The sequence below is a fragment of the Mus musculus genome, chromosome 1 (genome assembly GCF_000001635.26).
Source record: "Mus musculus strain C57BL/6J chromosome 1, GRCm38.p6 C57BL/6J".
Taxonomy (NCBI): domain Eukaryota; kingdom Metazoa; phylum Chordata; class Mammalia; order Rodentia; family Muridae; genus Mus; species Mus musculus.
In genome coordinates, this window is record NC_000067.6 from 176,907,999 (window position 1) to 176,931,189 (window position 23,191).

Below are 23,191 nucleotides of genomic sequence, written 5' to 3' on the forward strand. Positions count from 1 at the left end.
TATAAAGTAAGAAACGGCCAAAGATCCAGAGTGTTTGAAGTTTATTAACTTTGTGAACAAAGATCTTATAATCTAGCCATGAACAAAACAAAATAGAGAAATACTGCCCTGGATGCCCTGGCACCAACTGAGGGCATTTTTACTTGCTGAAGTGTTAAACTTAGTAATTCTTGAAGTGTTGGGTGTCACTCAGCTAGGCTGGGGAGTTTAAGAAGCTGTTATCTTGGCAGTTACAACAAACCCTGGATATTTATGGTGGAAAATTCAAAGATCTTCACAGATGACAAGAGTGAAGATTTTTTTCTATTTAACATAGTTAATATTACTGACCTCTTCCAGTGTGCCAGGATGGGCTATTGAAATATATTTACTAAAATAAACTCAATGTGCTTCATTACAGTGGCTTGTCATTTTAAGAAGGGAAAATTTTATATTACCAAACTTAATCTTGAAAAATCTAAGTTGCTCCTTATTTAGTAGTCTAGATAGACTTGCACATATTTATTTTTGTGTCTAGTGCCACATTTTCCTCTTAGACTGCAAACATTCATATGGGCTTAGTTTGCTTTCTGCTGCTGTAATCAAACACCATGACCAAAAGCAACTTGGAGAGGAAAGGTTTATGTCAGCTGACATCTTACTGTCTATCATGAAGGGAAGTCATAGAAGAAACTCAAGGCAGGAACCTGGAGGCAGGAAATAAAGTAGGTGTCATGGAGAAATAGGGCTTAGTAGCTCCCTCCCCCTCCCCCTGCCTGCCCTCCCCCCTCCCCCCACCATGGCTTGTTTGCTTTGCTTAGGTTTCTAGGACCATCTGCATAGGGGTGGTGCCACCCACAGTGGGCTGAAGCTTCCTACATCAGTCATTAGTCAAATTGGTCTATAGGCAGGTCTGTGGGGAGGATTTTTTAAAATGAGGTTCTTTTTTCACAGATGCCTTTCAGTATGTATCTAGTTTCCCCACAAGCCCCCAAAAAACAACTAACTAGCACACTTACCCTTTCTCAAATTTTTATATACTCTTTCTACTACTGTTGGGATAGGTTGTTCTTTATTCAGAGAGAAACAGATAAACCAGTTGGTTTTTGTATGGAGCTGGTTTTATGTGACAGTTAGCCTTATTTCTTTGATGACATTACATTTGGTATTGTGAGATGCTCATATCATGGGAGGTGTGCATGTGCTATGGATGGACACACTCAGCAGACTGGTGTGTGCCATGTCTTACAGCAGTCCTCACCAAAATGAATGAAATTAGAACATTATGTGGGATTGCATCCATTACAAGGTACTGACATTCAACTCCAGGCCAGAAACTGAGGACTCTCCAGGTAGAAAGTGAATGATCCATCCTGGGCAGGTTGCAGACAGGTGTGCTTCTGAAGTGGTGGGTTCTTGCCATCACTGTGAGTGGCAGTTGTCTTTTTATAACTCTGATTTCAAAGCACTTGCTTATATTCAAACAATGAAAACCTGATTCTAAGAATTTTAAATCTCCACATTTTTTCATACACACGTACATTTCATTTTGATTATATTCATCTTTTCTCCCCTCCAACTCTTCCAATGTTCCCCATATGTCCCTGTTAAATTCATTTCCTCCTCTTCTATAATAGTATAATGATGATGATGATATAATTTTATATAAAAATTCTACCAAGCTCTGTCATTGTTGCCTGTATGCCCATGAGGAGAGTAGGGCCAACCACTTAGGCATGGACAGCCTATTAGGGAGCTCATCCCTGCACAAAACATATTCTTCCTTCCTCAGCCCTCAACTAGGGGTGGTGCCTAGCGAGCTCTTCCCACATCCACACTGGGATGCAGGCTGGTGGGGCCTGGGGCAGGCCTTGTTCAGCAACCACAGCTGCTGTGTGGTCATGTGTGCAGCATCCTTGCCTGTTCAGAGGATACATTTTCACAGCAGTTCACCCGGTCATCTGGCTCTCACATCCTTTCTGCTTCCTCTTCCCTGATGTCCCATAAGAGTTGAGTATTGGGGTTGTGTTACAGATCCCTCATTTTGGGGCCGAACATTCCATACACACTTATTCTCTGTACTACCCGTGACTCTCTGTAGTCGCCTCCATCCATTGCAAAGAGTCCTCTTTGTTGAGGGATGAGAGATGCGCTGATCTGTGTATATAAAGATATGTTTTTAAGTGGCAATTAGATACCATATCAATTTATTAAAATGATAGTAGGATGTTTCTTGGGGACTAGGGCCTCTAATATGGGGTATGATGCCCCCCAAGTCCATAGACTACCAAAAAACCTGGTGCCTGTTGTGATATAGCTACTTTAGAGTTGTTGGCTTCTAAGACCCCCCCCCCAAAAAAAAAAAAAAAACCAGGATAGTATCGTTGTTATTCTTGGATGGCTGCCAAAACTTGAGAAAAAGACACTCTGCATACTTTTGTCACAGGATAGGGAGAAATCAAGCTGGTATCAACCTGGATGCCCCTTCCTGAAGCTACCTCTCATAGTGTGAGAAGGTGCTAACTACATTGGGACAGAGAGAGTTGTCAATGTCCCTACCTACCTGCAAGTCTTGCAAACAGTAATGACTACTCTGGCAAGATATGTCCAACCAACAGCTGTAAGACTGAACTTAAAAGTATCATAGGGAGGGAACTCATACTGATTCTGTAAAACTAAACAAAACTCCTCGTGATGAATGGTGTTATCAACAATCAGGAGATACACAGTCCTGATTCCGTCATTATTTATGGATTCTTCATTTGTTTCACCACTTTTTTTTTCCAAAATTGGGAGAGTTAACCCTTTCTCAGCTGACTCATCTCTCGCCTCAGAATCATCTTGTCTATGCTACCTCATTTTGGTCTACACTTTTGGGTAATCCTTATCCATTTCCATCTGTGATCCCGCTCGCTCTCAGTCATGTTCATAAAACATTAACTACTCTTGACCACGCATCATTGGAAAAAATTATTACTTCTTTTTTCTTTCATAGCTTTTCAAAATCACATCCCCTTTGAAAATTTACCTCATCTAGTTTATCTTAATGTTCCTTTATTTTTAACAATACTACATTCAAGATCTTTCTGCCTGTGGTGGTTACAATGTGAATCTATTAAGTGTACCATACCTGGAAGATTGTTATGTTTAAAACTTTTAGGATAATGAAAGTACATGACAGAATTAGGGGTAAAAATGCAACAAATTTTAAAGAAAAAAATGTAGAGTTTATAAATGACCTGATATTTTGTCTGGAGTAAACCAAACTACGTACATTGCTGAGACCGGGAAGAACGACCCCTTTTATCACGTGTTTAGAGAGGCAGAGTGGTATAATAGAAAGATTGAGACTTGAAATCAGTCTAACCCATTTTTCATCCCAGCTTCACACTATATAATCCTCTATAAGCTCCTTAACATCTGTGTGCTTCAGTCTTCTCACCTGTGAAACAGAAATAGAATGCTTATTTTTACAAGGTTGTCATGAACACAAAACAAAATTTTAAAATACAGAATGCTAAAGCAGTGCCTGGACATATGGTATCAGTGTTGTTCTCAGGCCTACAATAAAAACATGTGAACCAGTGTTACATGCCACCACCAACAGTAGCTGTGAAGAGGATCCCTAGAATGGGCTCAGCAAACCTCTGTATCTGCTGCAGTGAAAGGCACCATTGTGAGTCCTTTCCAAGACGATTCAGGGGCCACTTATCCTTTCACTCACATAGACTCATTTCCTCAGGAGGTCTTAAAAATACAATGTTCTTTGCTCAACTCTGGTACTGTCAATAGAACCTTCTGTGATAATGAAGACATTTTATGCCTTGCTGTTTGGAATGTAGCTGTGACCACTGCAAACCTACAGCATCATTCATTATTACACACAAATGATCATGTTCTGCCCTTTACCCAGCAGAGCTTTAGATTCTCTCTAGATAGCATGCATTACAGGTGGATGAAATCAATCCTACCAGGGTAAGTTCTTTCGACTGTAGATTGGTCACTACTGAGTGGCTAGCAAGTCTGTTCTTATCCGTACGTTATCCGACAGATGGTTCTGCCTTACCATTCAGCATCATGCACTGCTTTCCTTTTCAAAACATATTGTATTAATTTGACCACTGCTTTCCAAATCACAAATTGACATTGTCAAATTATGTCAGCCTCAAAACCACGTGCTCTTCCTTCTGGCTGTGCAAGGATTTTTAAATTCTAGTCTCCCTACTCTCTTGTATTTTGGTCCTTTTATTCCATTTTACCTTCTGTAACACAAAGAAGTCACCCTATATTAAAGATGACAGGGCACTTAAGAACATTTGAGACAGGGTTTCTGTAATCCTGGCTAGCTGAGTCTATTCTGTAGCCCTGCCAGGCCCCTGACATATACATACCCTCCTAAGTGCTGGGAGGACCAGAGTGTTCTAGCATCTCCAGCTGCAAAATAATTTTAAATTCAATAATATTTGGGAGCAGGCTTAATAAGCTCTGTCTGCTTCATTTGCTTTCCAGGAAAATTATTCTTTGGGTTTAAGGCAATATAACCTTTTTGTATTTCTCTCCTAGAAATTTGTGAGAAATATACAATAGGAATTTTCTTAATGAAACTCTCTATTCGTTCTTAATCTATGTAATTTAAAAATTACTAATATAGTACATCTTCATTTTTAAAGTTACAAGACTGTAAAACTAATTTTATAAGGTCACAACAAGAATTCTTTAAAGAGAATAAGAATTAAAAGATTGAAAATATGAACATGTATCTTATATGTGGAGGTGACAGTTCCTTCATGAGATTACTGTTACATTTATTCATGTTTTTAAAATACTCTGTGTGTGTTTATGAATTGATACCAAATTGATGTTTATTGATCTTGGTAGAAATGTTTTGAAGGTTACTTCATAGTCTGTGATAGGGTTTTTGGAGACAAAGTACCAGTTTGTGTTAAGACCCCAGAATACTTCTTTAACACCTATACATTTCTTTGTTAATCCTCAGTTTCTTCTCTGTACAGAGATTTCTGTCTTAGGTGTTTTATATAGCAACTTCAAAGCTCAAATGACATTCCAAAATAATAAATAGTTTATTAGTCCTTATTCCTTTAAAGTCAAGGATGTTTTTTTGACAAAGCTCAGAGGCTCACAGCGATGACCACAAATACTTATGTTCATAAGTGCTAGGCAGCTGAGGCCTGGCTGATCTGGACAGCACTGGGGTGGCTTCGTCAGACTGTGGCTTGTCTGGCCACGGTCTGGTTTTTGTTTGTCTTCATGTATATTCTCTGTATGGTTCAGACCGATGGGGCAGCAGCAGCAACACTAGATAATGGCTTTTTGTTTTTTTGCTTGTGGTTGTTTGTTTGTTTGTTTGTTTTGCCTTTTTCTCAGAGAATCATCACAGCATGAAGATAAAACCAATTTGTGCTTATATTAAGATACCATTGGCTAAATGAAGTCACATGGTTAAGTTCAGAGTTGTTGGGGACATCTAGTATATCCTTCTCTCAGTGGGGAGGGAATCAACAGTACATAATAAAATACTATGTGTTATCCAAGCCTCATCACATCTGTTCGTTCACTCACTGCCTACAGTACAACAGAGGGGCTAAAACAGGCAGACGGGAGAAAGCAAGAACAGAAACAAAAAGGAATCTGCCTATGTCTTAAATCTGCCCCCCAAAGGCTTATGTTTTAAAGTCTTAGTTGTCTATATGACAGTTTGGGGAGGGGTGAGTGTGGAGAAAGTGAAGGTGTTTGGGTCTGGCGGCCTCGCCCTGGGAATGGACTAGTGTCTTCCCTGAGCTCCTATGATCACGGACTAGACTTGATATGCACATGAGAAGTCTTGTAAAGCAAGGCTGCAGTTGTGTTCTCTGTGCTGTACGAGCCTGTGCTTCCCTTTCCACACAGCCGCCAGTCCTGAGCTCCCAGGCTCTGCAGCCATGACCCAAACGAACCTCTTCCTTTATAGGTTACCCTCTCGCTCTGATCATTTTAGCAAAAGTAGCCTGTAACAAACCTGGGTGAAACTGAGGAGGTATGGATAATGAACATAAGAGAATCTATGAAACACTGTACTTTCTAATAGATATTTTATATGAAAAATAAACATAGATGTTATATAAAAGTGTAAGGGCATGCAGGAACTAACGGACAGGAATAAAGACACAACATATTGTTTTCTTAATTTCCATAGAAGAGGTAACTCTAGGTGCTAGACTCTGAGGAGAAGATATTAGTAATTTAGGTAACCTGTTCAGTAGATAGCATGGTCAGTGATGGTGCCAGGGCTATCTAGAAAATACAAAGTGTCTGGCATTAAAACATTTAAAATAGCCATTCAAGGTAGTGTCACCAAACTAAAAGCCAAACCTTAGACAAGCCTCCCTATTGAAAGGGGTCACTGCGCACAAGGACACAAAGAATGAAAATGTATTCTCTGAGGTTATGCTCTCATTAAACTGCAAAGTGACTGGGAAACAGTGCTGTAAGTTTCCAGGAAAGGAAAAAGCAAATTCCAGAGCAATTATTAGAAATCAGATAGGCTCTTCAGTGGTGTCCTAAGATCCTAAGATGACAGCGCAGATTCTCTACTATTCTGAGGGAAGAGAGTCTTCAAAGTCGGAGGTTGTCATGCACAGACAAACCTCCAGTTTATCTGTAAGCAGCTGTCTAAGGACACACACACACACACACACACACACACCACACTGTTGTGTTTTTTAAGTTTCCTGTCTTAGGAAAAGTAGTAACTCTTTATTGAGAGGAGGGGAGCCTTGCTGGCCTTGACTTTATAGAGTGCTCAGATTAACCACATATTCTACTATGCCTGACCAACAAGCACCTCTTAAGGTGCATTAGGGATGGCATAAAGAATTGATATAAGACAGATAAAAGGGTCAGAAGTAAGTTAAAATATATAATTTGATATTTCAGTATTCAAAAATGTTATTAGTTGACTATTTGACTATTAATGTTTAATACTTATGGAGACATATCAGTTATTTAGAAAAATAAATTATTTTAAGTGGGCAACCAGAGTGAAGTTATACACTTTTTTTCCCTGGTATTTATGTGCTAGTGACAGGGAGGGCCATTTGCATCTTAGAATTTGAAGCCAGCCTTCACAACACAGACCCAGCTCAAAAGCAAGCAAGCTATGCTCCCCGTATACAATAAGAGGCTATTAATCCCCAAATAAATAAAATATTAATGAAGAAAATTAACAAAAAATAATGTTTGTCTCAGTAGAGGAAAAATTTTTATTATGATGTGATCAATCACTAATGTATCAGTAATGAATACTGATTCATAGCTAGACTTATCTGAGGGTTTGAGTTGGATCTTTAGAATGATGTATAGGCTATCAGAATTCCTACACATGAGTGGTCCTCCTGCCTCAGCTTCCTAAGTAGCTAGGACTGTAGCTACATGCCAGCTACTATGTTGCCTAGCAAAGAGAGGATAGCTAATTTTTTATATTATAAATCAAGACATAGTAATATGCCATTTAAAATAAGAATATAGAAGCTACAGAGATGACTCAGAGGTTAAGAGCACTTACTGCTCTTGGAGAGGACATGAGTTCAATTCCCAGCACCCACATATAACTCCAGTTGTACGGGATCAGATGTCTTTGTTCCTCTGCAGTCACCAGGTAGACATACAAGCAAAATACTCAGACACCTTTCTAAAAAAATAAAATAAAATAAAGGTAACTATTAGGAGACTTAATGTTTCAATTTAGCAGAATAACAGTAGTGACTTCTCCCCTGAGGCCTGTGACCTCTATAGCCAGAGGTTCAAAATAGCCATTCATAGCAGCTTCTACTTTCTGTCCTTCTGGTTACTGTAGTCATGATTTCCTTTTGGTTTTATTTTATTCTTTTGATTCAAAGAATAATGTCTCCGCTGAGTACATGCTAGGCTAGTGTTCTACCCTGAGCTCCTCTTCCAGCTCTTGGTTATGATTTGAGGAATGCCTGTTGGTGAGGTGTAAAGCTATGTGGGCCTCCTGTAACCCAGCTGGCCAAAAGATGGCTGTGTCAGACTGCTCTGCAGACATCAGGTTAATAGTGTGCTTTGAGAGGAATGTACATTTGGCCTATGACCACCACTGGTCTTCCATCCCCAAGCCACTAATCTGCAGCCAGGAAACAGCGCTGACCTAGTTGGGTGAGGCGCAGGGTTATCCTGCCAGTGGGAGCATGGCATTTCTGGCAAGAGATTTCTCTTCTAACTGTTGGAGTTGATGCCATGGCAGGTTTTCCTGACTCAGAGAGCTAAGTGTTGAACCTCCATCCAGCTGGTGAGATTATTTGTTGGTTTTGATTATCTGTCCCAGTGAGCTCCTTTGCTGGCACACATAATCAAAAGCAGGCTGCCGTTTTCCATCTTCCTAACAAAAAGGAATTTTGCATTTTGAACTTAGAATAGATAAATTTTTATTTGGTTTATACTAAGATAGTGCTTTTATAGGAGAGGGGAGGTTTGTTGGATTGAATTGCTTTGTTGCTTAGTGGTGCTGGGATTCAAACCCAGGGTTTCACATGTCCTAGGCAGGTGCTTTACCTTGAGCTAGACCCTCAGCCCCCAATCAGGAGTGCTCAGGGACAGCCACGTGACCTCTGCCAGGTCATTCTTTGCTGATCTCATTGTTTCTGGTCTTCACCACAGTCTCATGAGCTAGCTCCAGTCATCTCTTTGACTTTGGTTTGAAGAAGGTATCTGAGAGTTGAGTGACTTGTCTAAGGTCACAGAGGCAGAAAGTGCTAAAACTCTGACTGTGTGGGCTCTGGAAACTGTGTTCTTTGCCGTAGATTTAACTGAGTTTTAGTGTAGCTGCTTTACTATGTAAGGATATGAAAACAGCTGCTGTCAAGTTAAAATGGTATAAAGTGCATGTGTTGTTGCTGGGGAATGCTTACCAAGTGAATCTATTCTAAAGGAAGTTTGGGATTTGTTTTCTCTCTGTCACTTTTTTGTATCCTTTTAGTGAAATATACTAGTGTATCTGTTTGGTCTCTGTGTGAGTGTGCACGTGTGTGCATGTGTCTGGGTCAGAGGTCAATGTTAGGTATTTTGCACCATTGCTCCTCACCTCATTTTCTGAGACAGGCTCTCTCCTAACCTGAAGCTTGTCAAGTAGACTAGACTGGCTGGCCAGTAAACTCCTAGAACCCTTCTGTCCCCTAAGCTCTGGGGTTACAGGGTGACACCTTCAGGCCTGGCTTTTTCATGGGGTCTAGGGATCTCGCCCAGGTTTTCAGGTTGGCATCACAAACACATTGATTATTCACCGCAGTATCTCCTCAACCAGCTACATCTTCTTCTTTCTATACAGCCACCATTTGTCCCTTATATTTCTGTTGTACGTCTCTCTACTTCTCCTGTCTGGAACATTGCTGCTATCTGTTCAGGATTTCTCATCTGTCATTCCTTGCTGCCTAAAGTTGATCATACACATTGAACCAATTTTTAAAATTAAGCTTCTCAAATTGCTTGTTTAAACCATTGTCTCTTGCTATCCATAAGAAATTATGACCTGCAGCCCATGTCTCTGATGCTGTGATCCTGTCTCAGCCATGGGGTTTTGGTGGCTTCATTCTCTCCACTTTTCCTGCCCTTGCTAACCTATCTACTTTATGATACGTGTGCTTTCTCTGTAGCTCACTTGCTGCTTTTGCTTATTTGGTTTTTGGGTGTGTGCATGCTGTGTTTTTGGGTGTGTGCATGCTGTGTTTTAGTTGTCTCCATGTATGTGTCTCATCTACCACAAGGAGTCTTACCTGCTGGATCAAGAAAGGATGGCAAGTCTCTGGATTGCTCATATTTAGCACAGATTTTTTTTTTTTTCGAGACAGGGTTTCTCTGTATAGCCCTGGCTGTCCTGGAACTCACTTTGTAGACCAGGCTGGCCTCGAACTCAGAAATCTGCCTGCCTCTGCCTCCCAAATGCTGGGATTAAAGGCGTACACCACCACGCCCAGCTCTTAGCACAGATTTTTATAAATAGCATGATGTAAAAGCAAATATTGAGTGAAGTTTTGAAGTTTTAATGCCAACACATAACTCCACTTCTAGACTTACTTAATTTCATAAATTCTAAGCAAATAAAACTTACTGACTTTCCTATTATGTTTCACATCTTTTGCTGTACTTCATTGTAAGATTGCAAAACTGTCAGTATTAACTTTAATAACTTAAAATATTTTTTAAAAATAAATTCTTTTTGGTATTGCAATCTGAAAGATAAAAAAACCTACTCTACATGAAAGTAATGTACCTATAAGTGTATGGATTTTTTAAAAATAAAATAATATTTGAGAACTTATAGCAAGTTACTTTATCATATTATTGTAATATGTAATTTTGATAGGATAAACTGAAGATAGCATTATAAATATAAGAAAGAAAAGAAGCTGGGCGTGGTGGCACACACCTTTAATTCCAGCACTTGGGAGGCAGAGGTAGGGGGATTTCTGAGTTCGAGGCCAGCCTGGTCTACAAAAGTGAAAAAAAAAAAAAAAAAAGAAAAGAAATGAGTCATCTGCTTATCTTAGTTGATGAATGGAATGTAGCTGGAGGTCACTCAGAATATTGGTAAATGACACCAAAACACTTTAAACATGTGTAATACTGCGCTTAATCGTCTGATTAATGAAAGCATACTGCATTTGTATAGCAAACTTGCTTCTTGTCTATTGTGTATGAAGTTGAAAATATGCCTTTAGTTTTTCTTCTTTTTATAGTCCATTTTGTTAATCTTCAACTCCTTTGGTTTGCTTAATATCATAGATGCGCTGTGATGAATATTTTTACTTTAATGTACAAACTATCCAAAATATGTACAATATAAGTTATTTTTGCTTTGAAACATTTGAGTATTGATAAGGAGTTTCTTCCTCAAACCAAATAGTAAGCTACTGTTCATGTTCCTACATGTATGTCTATCTATGCCTGGTAATGTTGGCGTGCTCTGCCCACCTGTCAGTACAGGTGCTAGTGTGTAAGCTCTGAAGTCTCATGCATGCAGGCTGGCGGTCCTCTTGCTGAGTCTGTCCCTAAATTGTTTATAAATACTATTAGACAGCATGCTAATGCCTTTCTAGCACTTCATATTTTCTTAGAAACAAATTGTTTTAACCTTTAATTTGGTTTCTATGGCATCCAAACAAAACTGTAAATCTGTCTTTTTAAGTAAAAATGTCATATATTGATCACTGCCTGTATCTGATCATATCTCTTAAATGATATATTACATTGTAAAGGAAGTGCTGTTACTCTTTAAAAAGAAAAAGTCTTTGCATGAAAGTAGATTATCAATCATTTTTGTGACTCATATTCAGTTGTTTCATGTTTTCAATCAGATTTCTCACGATCCATAGTTACTTCATGCATGTTCACTTGTAGTTGTGATTTTTTTTCTTTGTCATGGAACTTAAGCTAGTCTACATTTTCTAATTGTTTTTATTGTATTAAGATTTTTGGAAGAAATGAAAGGGAACTAGTTTTGAGTTCAAGTGTATATATTTAATATGGGTTCTTTTCCTCCCTCTGTCTGCCTAAGGAAATAGAGAAGTTGAGACTAGAACTGAGCGAAAGCGAGCAGCATGTGGAACAGGAGCAGCAGAAGGCAGCTCGGGCCAGACAGGAGTGCCTGCGAGTCACAGAGCTGCTGGGCGAGGCCGAGCGCCAACTGCACCTCACCAGGTATGCCCTAATCACGTTACACACTCAGCACCCAGTGCAGCCCACCGGGCTCTGCCACAGGCTCCCAACAGTTGTTACTCTTAGTCATTCAATTCACACACAGCTTTCAGGCATATTACGGAAAGTGGAGATGTGGCAAGCAAAACAGCCAGACTCGTGAATGACGAGTGTGGCAGGGACTCACTGGTGTATTACAAAAGCGTTTGTCTGCAGTGCTCAAATGTTTCAGTGGTTCCTTATCGATAGAAGCAAATGACATTTCTGCCACTACCACCACTAATTCTATATCTAATAAAAAATGTTGAAGAAAGACCATGAGGAAATATATTTATGAAAATAAGCAGATTCTCGATCCATACTTATCTCCTTGTACTAAGGTCAAATCTAAGTGGATCAAGGAACTTCACATAAAACCAGAGACACTGAAACTTATAGAGGAGAAAGTGGGGAAAAGCCTTGAAGATATGGGTACAGGGGAAAGATTCCTGAACAGAACAGCAATGGCTTGCTCTGTAAGATCGAGAATTGACAAATGGGACCTAATGAAACTCCAAAGTTTCTGCAAGGCAAAAGACACCGTCAATAGGACAAAAAGACCACCAACAGATTGGGAAAGGATCTTTACCTATCCTAAATCAGATAGGGGACTAATATCCAACATATATAAAGAACTCAAGAAGGTGGACTTCAGAAAATCAAATCACCCCATTAAAAAATGGGGCTCAGAACTGAACAAAGAATTCTCACCTGAGGAATACCGAATGGCAGAGAAGCACCTGAAAAAATGCTCAACATCCTTAATCATCAGGGAAATGCAAATCAAAACAACCCTGAGATTCCACCTCACACCAGTCAGAATGGCTAAGATCAAAAATTCAGGTGACAGCAGATGCTGGCGAGGATGTGGAGAAAGAGGAACACTCCTCCATTGTTGGTGGGATTGCAGGCTTGTACAACCACTCTGGAGATCAGTCTGGCGGTTCCTCAGAAAACTGGATATAGTACTACCGGAGGATCCAGCAATACCTCTCCTGGGCATATATCCAGAAGATGCCCCAACTGGTAAGAAGGACACATGCTCCACTATGTTCATAGCAGCCTTATTTATAATAGCCAGAAGCTGGAAGGAACCCAGATGCCCCTCAACAGAGGAATGGATACAGAAGATGTGGTACATCTACACAATGGAGTACTACTCAGCTATTAAAAAGAATGAATTTATGAAATTCCTGGCCAAATGGATGGACCTGGAGGGCATCATCCTGAGTGAGGTAACACATTCACAAAGGAACTCACACAATATGTACTCACTGATAAGTGGATATTAGCCCAAAACCTAAGATACCCAAGATATAAGATACAATTTCCTAAACACATGAAACTCAAGAAAAATGAAGACTGAAGTGTGAACACTATGCCCCTCCTTAGAAGTGGGAGCAAAACACCCTTGGAAGGAGTTACAGAGACAAAGTTTGGAGTTGAGATAAAAGGATGGACCATGTAGACACTACCATATCCGGGGATCCATCCCATAATCAGCTTCCAAATGCGGACACCATTGCATACACTAGCAAGATTATGCTGAAAGGACCCTGATATAGCTGTCTCTTGTCAGAGTATGCCTGGGCCTAGCAAACATAGAAGTGGATGCTCACAGTCGGCTATTGGATGGATCACATGGCCCCCAATGAAGGAGCTAGAGAAAGTACCAAAGAAGCTAAAGGGATCTGCAACCCTATAGGTGGAACAACATTATGAACTAACCAGTACCCCGGAGCTCTTGACTCTAGCTGCATATGCATCAAAAGATGGCCTAGTCGGCCATCACTGGAAAGAGAGGCCCATTGGACACGCAAACTTTATATGCCTCAGTACAGGGGAACGCCAGGGCCATAAAAGGGGAGTGGGTGGGTAGGGGAGAAGGGGTGGGTGGCTATGGGGGACTTTTGGTATAGCATTGCAAATGTAAATGAGCGAAATACCTAATAAAAAATGGAAAAAAAAAAAAAAAAAAAAAAAAAAAAAAAGAAAATAAGCAGATTCTGTCAGTGGCGAAAGAGACAAAAGGAAGAGACATGCTAACAGCAGACTGAGATGGAGTTGATACAAAAATAAGGAATGTGTTTCCGAAGGAGCTGTGAAATTAGACATGAAGCTGATCGGGACCTCTTGCTTTCAGAACATTATGAGCACGTTTGCTGCAGTGAGGTTTCTAATTGTAATGCTTTCATCATGAGCTATGTGCTGTGGTGCAAACCATCATCGTTGTGAACTTCAGTAAGCATATAGATCACTCAAAATTAAAACAGGACCCTAGGTTGTATGCACTGTGAGTTTGGTGAATTAGAAACACATGCACATGCATGTGTGCATACATATGCACACATATAAATGTACACAGAAAGAGGAATTCAGCCAGAGAAGCAGACTCAACACTCGGAAGTCTTCTTACCATGCGCCCAGGGCAGCCTTCAGTTTAACGTCAAGCTCTGAGCTTGTTCGGTTCTCAGAGTGTCTCCTCGGGTTTTAGAAGGAAATTTGTCTACATATACCTAAGTTTATGATATTTAATTTAATTTACAAAATAGGAAAACACTAGTCTTCCGATTACAATCCTATGTTGAATTTAAACTATGAAAGGGGAATGATCCCTTCTGCATTAAATATGACAATGTAATTCTGAGCACGGTCTGATGACAGATGGAGAAACGCACTACTCCAACAGCCTGCATTTGGAGAAAAAAATATCCTAGAGGTTGGTGAACCTCCCAAAGTTTTGGGTTAGTGCTAAGATGCCTCCAGTTCTGTTAAAATCAAACTTTGTTAAAAACATTTTGTTATGATAATCTTCCAAATGGTTTGACACCTTCTGATTTAAGCAGCGAGAGAGGAGAGAGCAAAAGGGAAGAGAGAAAAGAAAGCACTTAGACATGTATGATCCCAGGGGAAAACCCCACCAGATGAAACACTTTTATGAGGAAAAATGCTTAATATTGCAGAATAATAGCTGCTCTTTTAGTGCACATTCAAAGCGTTGTCACTGTGGCACTGAGAACACACGATTAGCCCAGTTCCTGTGGCTATTTACTCCTACGAATGTGAAACTTTAGTTTCATCGTGATAATGTTGCTAGTTTTCCTTTCCTGTCAGACTTCTATTGAGAAGCAACCATTTGTGTGCTAAGCACTACTAAGCTACAGAAGTGGGAAGCATTTAATGTCTTGGTGTGACCTAGCTCTGGTGAATAAATATTAATGCTGTTTTTGCCCCTTTGCATTCTCTCTTGTTCGGAGTTAATTTCTGGAGTCAAAGTCTGTAGAGTTCCCCTGCACTGTCTGTCTGTACTGCTTGACAAGACCAACTCCCGCCAGGAGAGTGTATTGAGATGCCGTCACTGCTGCAGTGCACGCGTGCTAACTATGTCCTTTGTTCCTAAGAGAAAAGACTGTGCCTGCTTCCCTGGGAAGCCTTTTCTGCAGTGGTTCACTTGCACAAATGCTACAAAAATGCAAGCCCACTTTCTAGAACTAAAGCTTAGTTGACTATTTTTAAGTGTAGTACTTTTCATAAGCATTTTATGCTTCATTTATGTTCATGTTTAATTTAAAAACTCCAAAATCATAAATTTAAAGATGACAATTAAAACTCCAGGGAACAAGACACATCACTCTTTTATACTGAAATTCAAACTTAGCTGTTGGTCTGAGTTTCATATATATACACACAGTTTTTATCCCTGCCATTCCTTCATTCTTTATCCATTTGGTCTACCCAGGAGTGTAAATGGGAATGGGACATCTTTCTTTCATTTTAGTGTAGGTCGGCAGCTGAAGTCCAGAACCACTCTGCAAGTAAGCATTCCCCATTCACTCTCCAACATTCTGAGTGATACATTCTAGCCAAATCTTAAAAATAAATATGAAGACATGTTATAAGATGCTGATGAAATATTGAGTCAAATCTATAGCATCTTGACTGCCATCCTGCTCTCTAAGCTGTCCATTGGACCGACCATCACCAAGGTCCACTCACTCAGTGTGGATAGTAGCTCATTCTGGCAGACTCTGGCCTTCCCACTCACTGCTGATTTCCAGTCAGATGCAGCCAGATGCAGGGACCCTAACAGTGGTGGGCTCTCTTCTTCTTTCACAACTCTCTACAAGTAAACACCTCAGAGGCTTCCTTTAGCCTAACTCTAGCCTTATCTTCTTTTCAGCATCTCCCTGAATCCTAATTTCCCTGCTGCAGCCTTGCAGTGACTCCTTGTAGAACAGAGCTCTTTTCTCTTGATTTCTCCATCCCCCTTGAGCATAATCTCTTCTAAGGGTTAAGAGTATATTCATTTTAGTTTCTGTTTGGTGTCATGATTCCCATAATAGCTTTAGAATAAAGTTAACACCAGAGACTGGCACTCACTGAGCACCAATGCTTTGCTCCAGGAACTGGCCAGAAGGCCAGCTATGCTGTCCTTGTGGGAACTTCATTAGATATAGACTCCTGTTTTCCCAGTTTATGGAGAAATAAAATGAGTCATCTAAGGTCATTCAACTGATATGTTATAGAAACAGATTTTGAACCCCAGGAACTTGCCTGCCAAGCTAATCACTTATTCATTAGGCTGTAAGTCTATGTAAATTACTAGGGAAACGGATAAATGTGATTGTTCCCAAAAAGACAACTGAGAAAAACAGTAATGCTAATTTGTAATAGAAATAAGTGTTTAGGGCTGGTGAGATGGCTCAGCGGTTAAGAGCACCAACTGCTCTTCTGATGGCCCTGAGTTCAAATCCCAGAAACCACATGATGGCTCACAACCATCCGTAATGAAATCTGACTCCATATTCTGGAGTATCTGAAGACAGCTACAGTGTACTTACATATAATAAATAAATAAATAAATAAATAAATAAATAAATAAATAAATAAATATTTAAAAGAAAAAGAAATAAGTGTTCACTGATCCTTCATATACCAATATGAATATCCATTACAACAGTTGAGTCTTAGGGCCATTTCTAATAGCCCTTTATTGGCCATTTAAATTGTTCATAATGAAACTATCATCCTCTTAGACTTGATTTTTACCAAGAGGAAGGAGAAAAGTCGAAATCCCTGTACATATTTAATTTTAATAAATCCAAACATCTTTTGAACTACAAGATTTGAATCCTTCCATATGATTTTGTGTGTGTGTGTGTGTGTGTGTGTGTGTGTGTGTCATGGTAATTTGAAACAAAACTCTAAAACAAACATTTTTGAATGTTTGTGTGACTTACTAGCTACTCACAGTGGTAGGTGCTCTTCTACATAACTATCATACTTATTAACATACCCTCTTTTAAGTTCTGTTTCCTTTCCTCACATCCGACTTGGAGGGAAGTTCCTGTAGGAAGCCTTGGACCTGAATTGCCCTAAGTACTAATGGGAGATGTGCCCATCATAAGACCTGCAGGCTCCTGATTTTATCGGTGTGTCTGTCATGAAAGTCCTTATGTCCCCTTTTGCATAAGTAATTTTTCAAAGGATTCTCAGAGCAACAGTCTAAGTGAGAGACTAATAAATGATCATTTTGCTCTGACCTACTTTTATGGCCCATATGGGAAGATCTGATCTCTGACCTAAATTGATAGCAGGTTGAGCTTTTAAATCATTTTAAAATTGAAAAATGCTACAGCAGAGAAGTCACAAGGCTATCCTGCTGTCATGGACAGGTTTACTGGAACAAAAGGTGATTAAGAATTTCTTTCTAGAGCATTCTAGAAGCTGAAGTGACTGATGTTCAGCGTCCAGATAATAACTGCTACAAATGCTTTCTTGAATTAGTTTGACTGCTCAATCTACCAGCAGGGGTCAAGACTTGCTGAGTCCTTAGAAATCCTCAGAGGAAGAAACTGTGCAAGTGCGGCTGGCTCTCCTCGTTCTAGGACTGGTGACTGGCACCAGCACCACTGTGGCGCCAGAGCGAACCATCCATGGCAGAGCTCATTTGCTCGGACTTTTCTCTCTCACAGATCAAATCCTTCATTCTGAAACTGAAGACAAAGGAGATGCCTTTGATTTCAAATTTCAAAAGTATGACTTCCCAAACTTCACTTTAAAAATCTCCATTTCCATGATTACTCCCTTAGAAGCGAATTGTGTCTAGATGCACATGCATGCCTTTGGGATATGGTGTTCTGCAGGCCAGGGGAAAGTCACACTTTGCCAAGAGGAAGTTATATCACTAGGGGGCAAGGTGTGAAGGACCCTGGGTAAAAAAAGAGCAAGTGGGTGTCTGCTCCGTTGTCCCTGTCAGTTTTAAAATATGATCACAAATTTTTTTCTTTGCCTGAGTAGTTTGGAGTGGGAAGAGGGAGCAAAGAGAGGTTCTCTGTTCATGTTCATCTGAGCCTGATATTGCCCATTGCCAATATAAATGGAAAGAGGCGTGGCCACTTCCTTGAGGTTGCTTGGTTGTTTACTTTAGAAAATGAGCTCTGACTGCAAGTAGCAAGAAGTCAAGAGTGCAGTGAGCATGTGCCGCACACTGTCTGGTTCCGTATAGCAGTGTCTGCTTGCTGCTAGTCTATGACGTGAGAAACATAAACACTGTGTCAGTATAGAAACCAATATAGCTATGTATAGACACATTTCATTTCTACTTCCTCCGCCCTTCTTTTCTTATTTTGCATTAGGGATTGAATTCCAGCCTGGCCTTATGCATGCTATGAACACAGTGACCACTGAGCTACACATACCCATAGCACCTATGTACATTTAAATGGCCACAACAGGTAATGAGTAAGCTTTTAAAACTGGAGTGGGTATCATTTTTAAACAATTGATAAGCAGTTCAATTAATGAGCATATATATTTAGTGTATTGCATTTTTACAAAACTAGTGATTTACAAATGAGCAGGAGCTCAAAGAAATCTGGTTGAGTACAAGAAGTTTGAGATGCTCTCTGTCTCAGTGCTAACATAGAGCTAGATTGAGAACATCCCTTAATAGATGAAGAAGATGAGTCTTAGAAGGGGAAGCTTGGAATTACAATGAGGAAGGGAAAGAAATGGAGGGTTTGAAGTTGGCCAGTAGATGCCACAGTCACACACACACACACACACACACACACACACACACATGTATAAAAAAAATTTAAAAACCCATAGTTTAGAGCTAGGTATTTAAGGGTTTTTTAGGGTTGTAAAATCTAAGCTTGGTGGCCAGAACCAAGCTCTCTCTTTATTTCCAGTCCCCCCACACCAAGCGTGGCATCAGGTGTTTAACATAAATTTACCTCTGCTCTTTTCTATTAAGGGGAAAAAAGGAAAAAGAATAGCATTTATCAGTTTGTTTAGGTCCCAGCCCTGAGCCCCACTGGGCTCATTTGAAGAAGACACTTAGCATCAATGTATTTCTTTATGTTGCATGGTTAACTTCAGTTTTTTTCCTCTTGCGTTTTATTCAAGAATTTTTAGCCTAAAGTTTCCATTTAAAAGTTAAGCTCATTTCCCCCTCTTGTACTCCTTTCATGAATAAATTAAGCAGAGAACGTGTCAAAAATAATTTTAAATGAATATATGTGCAACCAACATCTTCAAGGCTCAAAATAGATGGCCTTGGTGCTGTTATAAATTGCATCCTCTTTTCCTCCCCCACCCAGTATCAGGGAAAGTAGGCTGTCAAGGAGCCAGGAAAACAGAGGCATTCCATTTTGCTCTGGTGGACCCCACACTGCCTATGCGTGGTCTCTCCACCTGTCTGACAGGCGAGACACCCTGGTCTCAGAGTGGCCCTGGGCAGAGAGACTTGAGCGAGAGGCTGCCAGCAAATGTGTGTCTGCAGGTTCTGCTCAATGTTCCCTGGCTCGCTGCTCTCAGTTCTGCACCGCCCAAATGTGTGTGCAATGAACATCGACGCTGGGGGTGCTCTCCTCTCCCCTGCCACACAGGCCCACAGCCTGGAGCATGGCGGCTGAGGCAGCCAACTCATCTTCTGAAGAAGCCCAGAGGAAACCAAGAGCGTATTGCCCACACCACTTGCCTGACTCAACAACAAGGAGCATCAAGTTCAATGAAAATAGAAGGGGAAAGGTAGCAGCATGTGGTAAAATAATGTTCCCAAGTCAGCGTTTCTAAAAGAAAGTTCTGTCCTCCCATACTACTGTAAGATCCATGGAGGGAAGGGAACAAGTCATTGGCTTAATGGTGTTTAATTTCTTCTCACCCACCTCCTCCCTCCTCCATGGCTTTGTTTAGTAGGTCAGTTGTTAGATAGCACTCCTTTTTTATTTAATAACCACGTGCTTATTACACAGTGAGTCATTGATTGATAAATCCAAGACATGAAGTTTATTAAGACTCTTAAGATGGTTTAAGAGACTGGGAAATGCTTCATTCTCCTCTGTGACCTGACACAGACTGAAGTCAGCCTCATGGGGAACACACTGCTCACAGTTACACCATATAAGCCCGCAATTGGGGTTGGGGGTGGAATGCAGTCAGTTTCAGGCCGGAGCAAGTACTAATAGGTTAAAGCAACATTCGGGAAGCAGCCTGTAAGGCAGACGGCTAGCTAAGTGAAGTCTGTTCCACAGTGGCTCCGTGTGGCCTCCAGCATGCTTCCATCACCTCGGAGAGAACTGAGTCTCTTTCTCATGTCCTGGAGTTTACCAGGAAAGAAAAATGGGTTGCTTGGGTTTTGAGGTCGAGGGGGGATTCCTTCTGCAGAAAAGGTACTCTTAAAAAGTCAGCCTTGAAAACATTGTTGTCTTTACCGGAGCCTGTTTCTGACTAAAAGATTTACCCAAAGAATGGACCCAGAGGTAGAAGGGGAATTTTATATGACTGCACTTCTACTTGGACATGACATCTAAAAACAAAGTACCATGTCCCTAGTGGGTAAGCAGGTTGCCCTTGCCTGCCTTCTGGAAGCTGACTCAGTTTGCTTCAGCAGGCTGGCTCTCCTTGATTTAGACACATCCTTGTTCTGTCAACTGCCCTTCATTTTCTAGAAATCATATCTGAGTCTTGATGAGGATGCATGGATATGTAAAATCATGTTAACACAAAGTTCTGTAAATTAGAGAGAGGGGCTGTGCTTCTATGCTTCTGCTTGTTCAGAGACTTCAATGCTTTAAAACGAATTCATATAAAAAGATGATGATGATGGTAATCAGCCGTCACAATGTTCAGTCTAGAAAACTTGAGGCTAGTTGAGGGCATGATCCATTACTCTAGGTAGCCCTTGTTGGCAAGGTTATAGCGTTGACAAATTAAGGCTACAGAGAGTACTCCCTCTTTTCTAACTTTAGTCTTTGTCTTTAGAGGGAAAGCCATCCTTTCCTTCCTGATATTGTCCTTTGCTAATGGCAGCAGCGTTGCAGCCCAGGGCTCCTTAAGTTCTCCTGTGAGCACTGCTGGCACTTGGGTTCTTTCTCTCCCTGAAAGAAGACATCTATTCAGAATCCTTAGTGGTTGAATTGGTCAGCAATGTTTCAGCCGAGAAAGGATGATAATCCTATTAAGGAACAATGAAATCCATCTACAACAAAAAGAAAGCCCATGTCAGAACTATAGAGGAACCCAAATTTTGATCCTGCACCCAGGCTGACTTTCACAAAAAAATTATCTGTAAAAGTAGAGGGAGTCACGGTGCTGGAGACGACTCCTAGCACTAAAAACATCTTAGATGTTGCTTTATGTGCTTGCTTTCCATTAGAGTCAGGAATGGTCCGACTCTGTTGCTGTGATTTTGTCAACATTTATCCTATCTGTCTTTCATATACAAAGGCTTAGGGATGCCAGAAAACAAACTGTTAACGGAGAATTAACTTCTTTGGCATGCTTTCATACTTATCTTCCAAATTAAAGAAAATGAAATGGGCAGAAACAGAGTGTAGATTACCTCCTTTTTGTCAAAAATGGTGGGAATTTGAAAATTAATAATAAAAAAGGGAACAGATGCAGTAACATGCCAGAGGGAGATTAATGTGGAGAGTGAAATCTGTGAGCAACAAAACTGAAGCAAACTGAATCAGTGGGAGGTGGTTGTACAATCAAAATCAGGATAAAAGAGAAATTACAAACAACCCTGCACTTGTCAAAGTAGTAGTAATGAAACCCTGACTCTGCCAGCAGCGAGAACCTGTGTTAGCACTTTGGGGTAAGGATGGTAGCCGGGTGCCAGGTAGGAGGGCAGTGTTAGGTTGCTGGGCAGCAGCCATCTTGTGTGGAACAGATGGCACTGAAAGCTGGCAGGGGAGGGGCTCCTTAGCAGAACTAATCAGACAGTAACAGATAGGGCAGCTGGGAAGACTGACCACAGAGAGGGAGCCTGCGGGGTAGCTCAGTGCCACGGTGTGTGCAGCGGTGTGCCCATTGGTCTGCGGGAAGACCTTGCAATGCCTTTCCCATCGATGGACGCACTGAAACTTTTGTTCAAAAGGGAGAATTGAGTTGGAGTGTCTCAAACTTGGGGGTGGGGTTGGGTGTTGGAGAGAGACTGGGAATGGAGGTACTGCCCATCTCTGAATTCGTTGCATGAGTTTTCAATGTCAGCTTCTGTGGAACTTTGATTTTTGCAGCATGTGTGGCTCTGCCGTTCTCTTCTCCACTGTAGCACGCCAAGTGATCGCTCTATATTTTATCCACAGTTTGCAGCATCAGGACTATACATAAAATTAGAAAAGACTTCCTGGTATGATTTCTCACAAATGAAAACTAAAAGCAACCAGGTGATATGTATGTTTCTCCTTAATAATTCTTAATAACCTAATTCAAGCTATGGTTGACTTACAGCCACTTGCTCGTCCTTTTTGCTCCATGTAATTGTGGACTAAACAACAAAATCTAAGCATAATTTAGAGCCCAAACCTTAAAACAAAAATCAAATTACTGTGCAAAAATGAGAAGCCAACCTGTTAAATTTAATTGTGCATTGAAGAGCCATAATTCCAGATAGGTCAGCACATTTATTCAAATGCTATGCCTTTGACAACAAGATTCAGGTCTCCTACGTCTGTTTTCAAACTTGTATCTTCCTTTCTCCTTTTTATTTTTCCAGAAGGTTTATAGCTTGGCTCAAATTATTCATTTTGGAGGGGGGAGGGGGAAACATTACCAGGATTTGAAATAGGTGGTATAACATAGCCATATGCTATTTATGCAGCAGTTTCTGCAATAAATCTAATTTGGTGCTGTCAAAAAATCAGACTTATTTGATATAGCGGCACATTAGTAAATGATTGTGGCAGATTTAAAGTTGTCATTTAGTCTCTTCTAACTCTTAAACAGAATCTTGCAAACCCGTCTTCTCTCTCATCAAGTCTATGAAAACCTCCCAGGTCTTTGTCCTACAGTACTGCAATATTTTCATGTCTCAAAGCAGGTTTTGCCTAAAGGTAACTGAGAAAAAAGGGTGAAAAATGAATATCCTCTGTTGTCAAAATAACATTGGCAGTCAGAGATCAATAAAGCGGGGAAAATGATAGTGTCTCCAGCCTGTGTAGTTCTTAGAAAAGCA

At 40.5% G+C, this 23,191-nt stretch overlaps 1 protein-coding gene and 1 long non-coding RNA gene across 23 annotated transcripts in view; one reads left to right on the forward strand and one right to left on the reverse strand.

Moving 5' to 3' along the window:
* Positions 1-23,191, forward strand: part of Sdccag8 (serologically defined colon cancer antigen 8) — a 205,779-nt gene that overhangs the window by 93,339 nt on the left and 89,249 nt on the right. For all 17 annotated transcript variants that reach the window (NR_151682.1, XR_003947261.1, XR_003947262.1 and 14 more), the window contains one exon: positions 11,546-11,688. Coding sequence is in view for 8 of the 17 variants with exons in the window: in NM_001357390.1 (NP_001344319.1) it covers positions 11,546-11,688 (143 nt within the window). In the remaining 9 variants the exon portion in view is untranslated. The remainder of the gene's footprint in view (positions 1-11,545; positions 11,689-23,191) is intronic.
* The window catches only part of Gm15423, a 32,980-nt gene continuing 9,813 nt past the window's right edge, over positions 25-23,191 (reverse strand). For 2 of the 6 annotated variants that reach the window (XR_003948788.1, XR_001779553.2), the window contains 2 exons: positions 3,254-3,421; positions 25-2,136 (listed from right to left, as the gene is read on the reverse strand). This is a non-coding gene — a long non-coding RNA (predicted gene 15423). Of the gene's footprint in view, positions 3,422-19,940; positions 21,212-23,191 lie in introns of those variants that run through there. The other 4 variants (XR_003948787.1, XR_865760.3, XR_865761.3 and 1 more) reach the window with 2 other exon arrangements.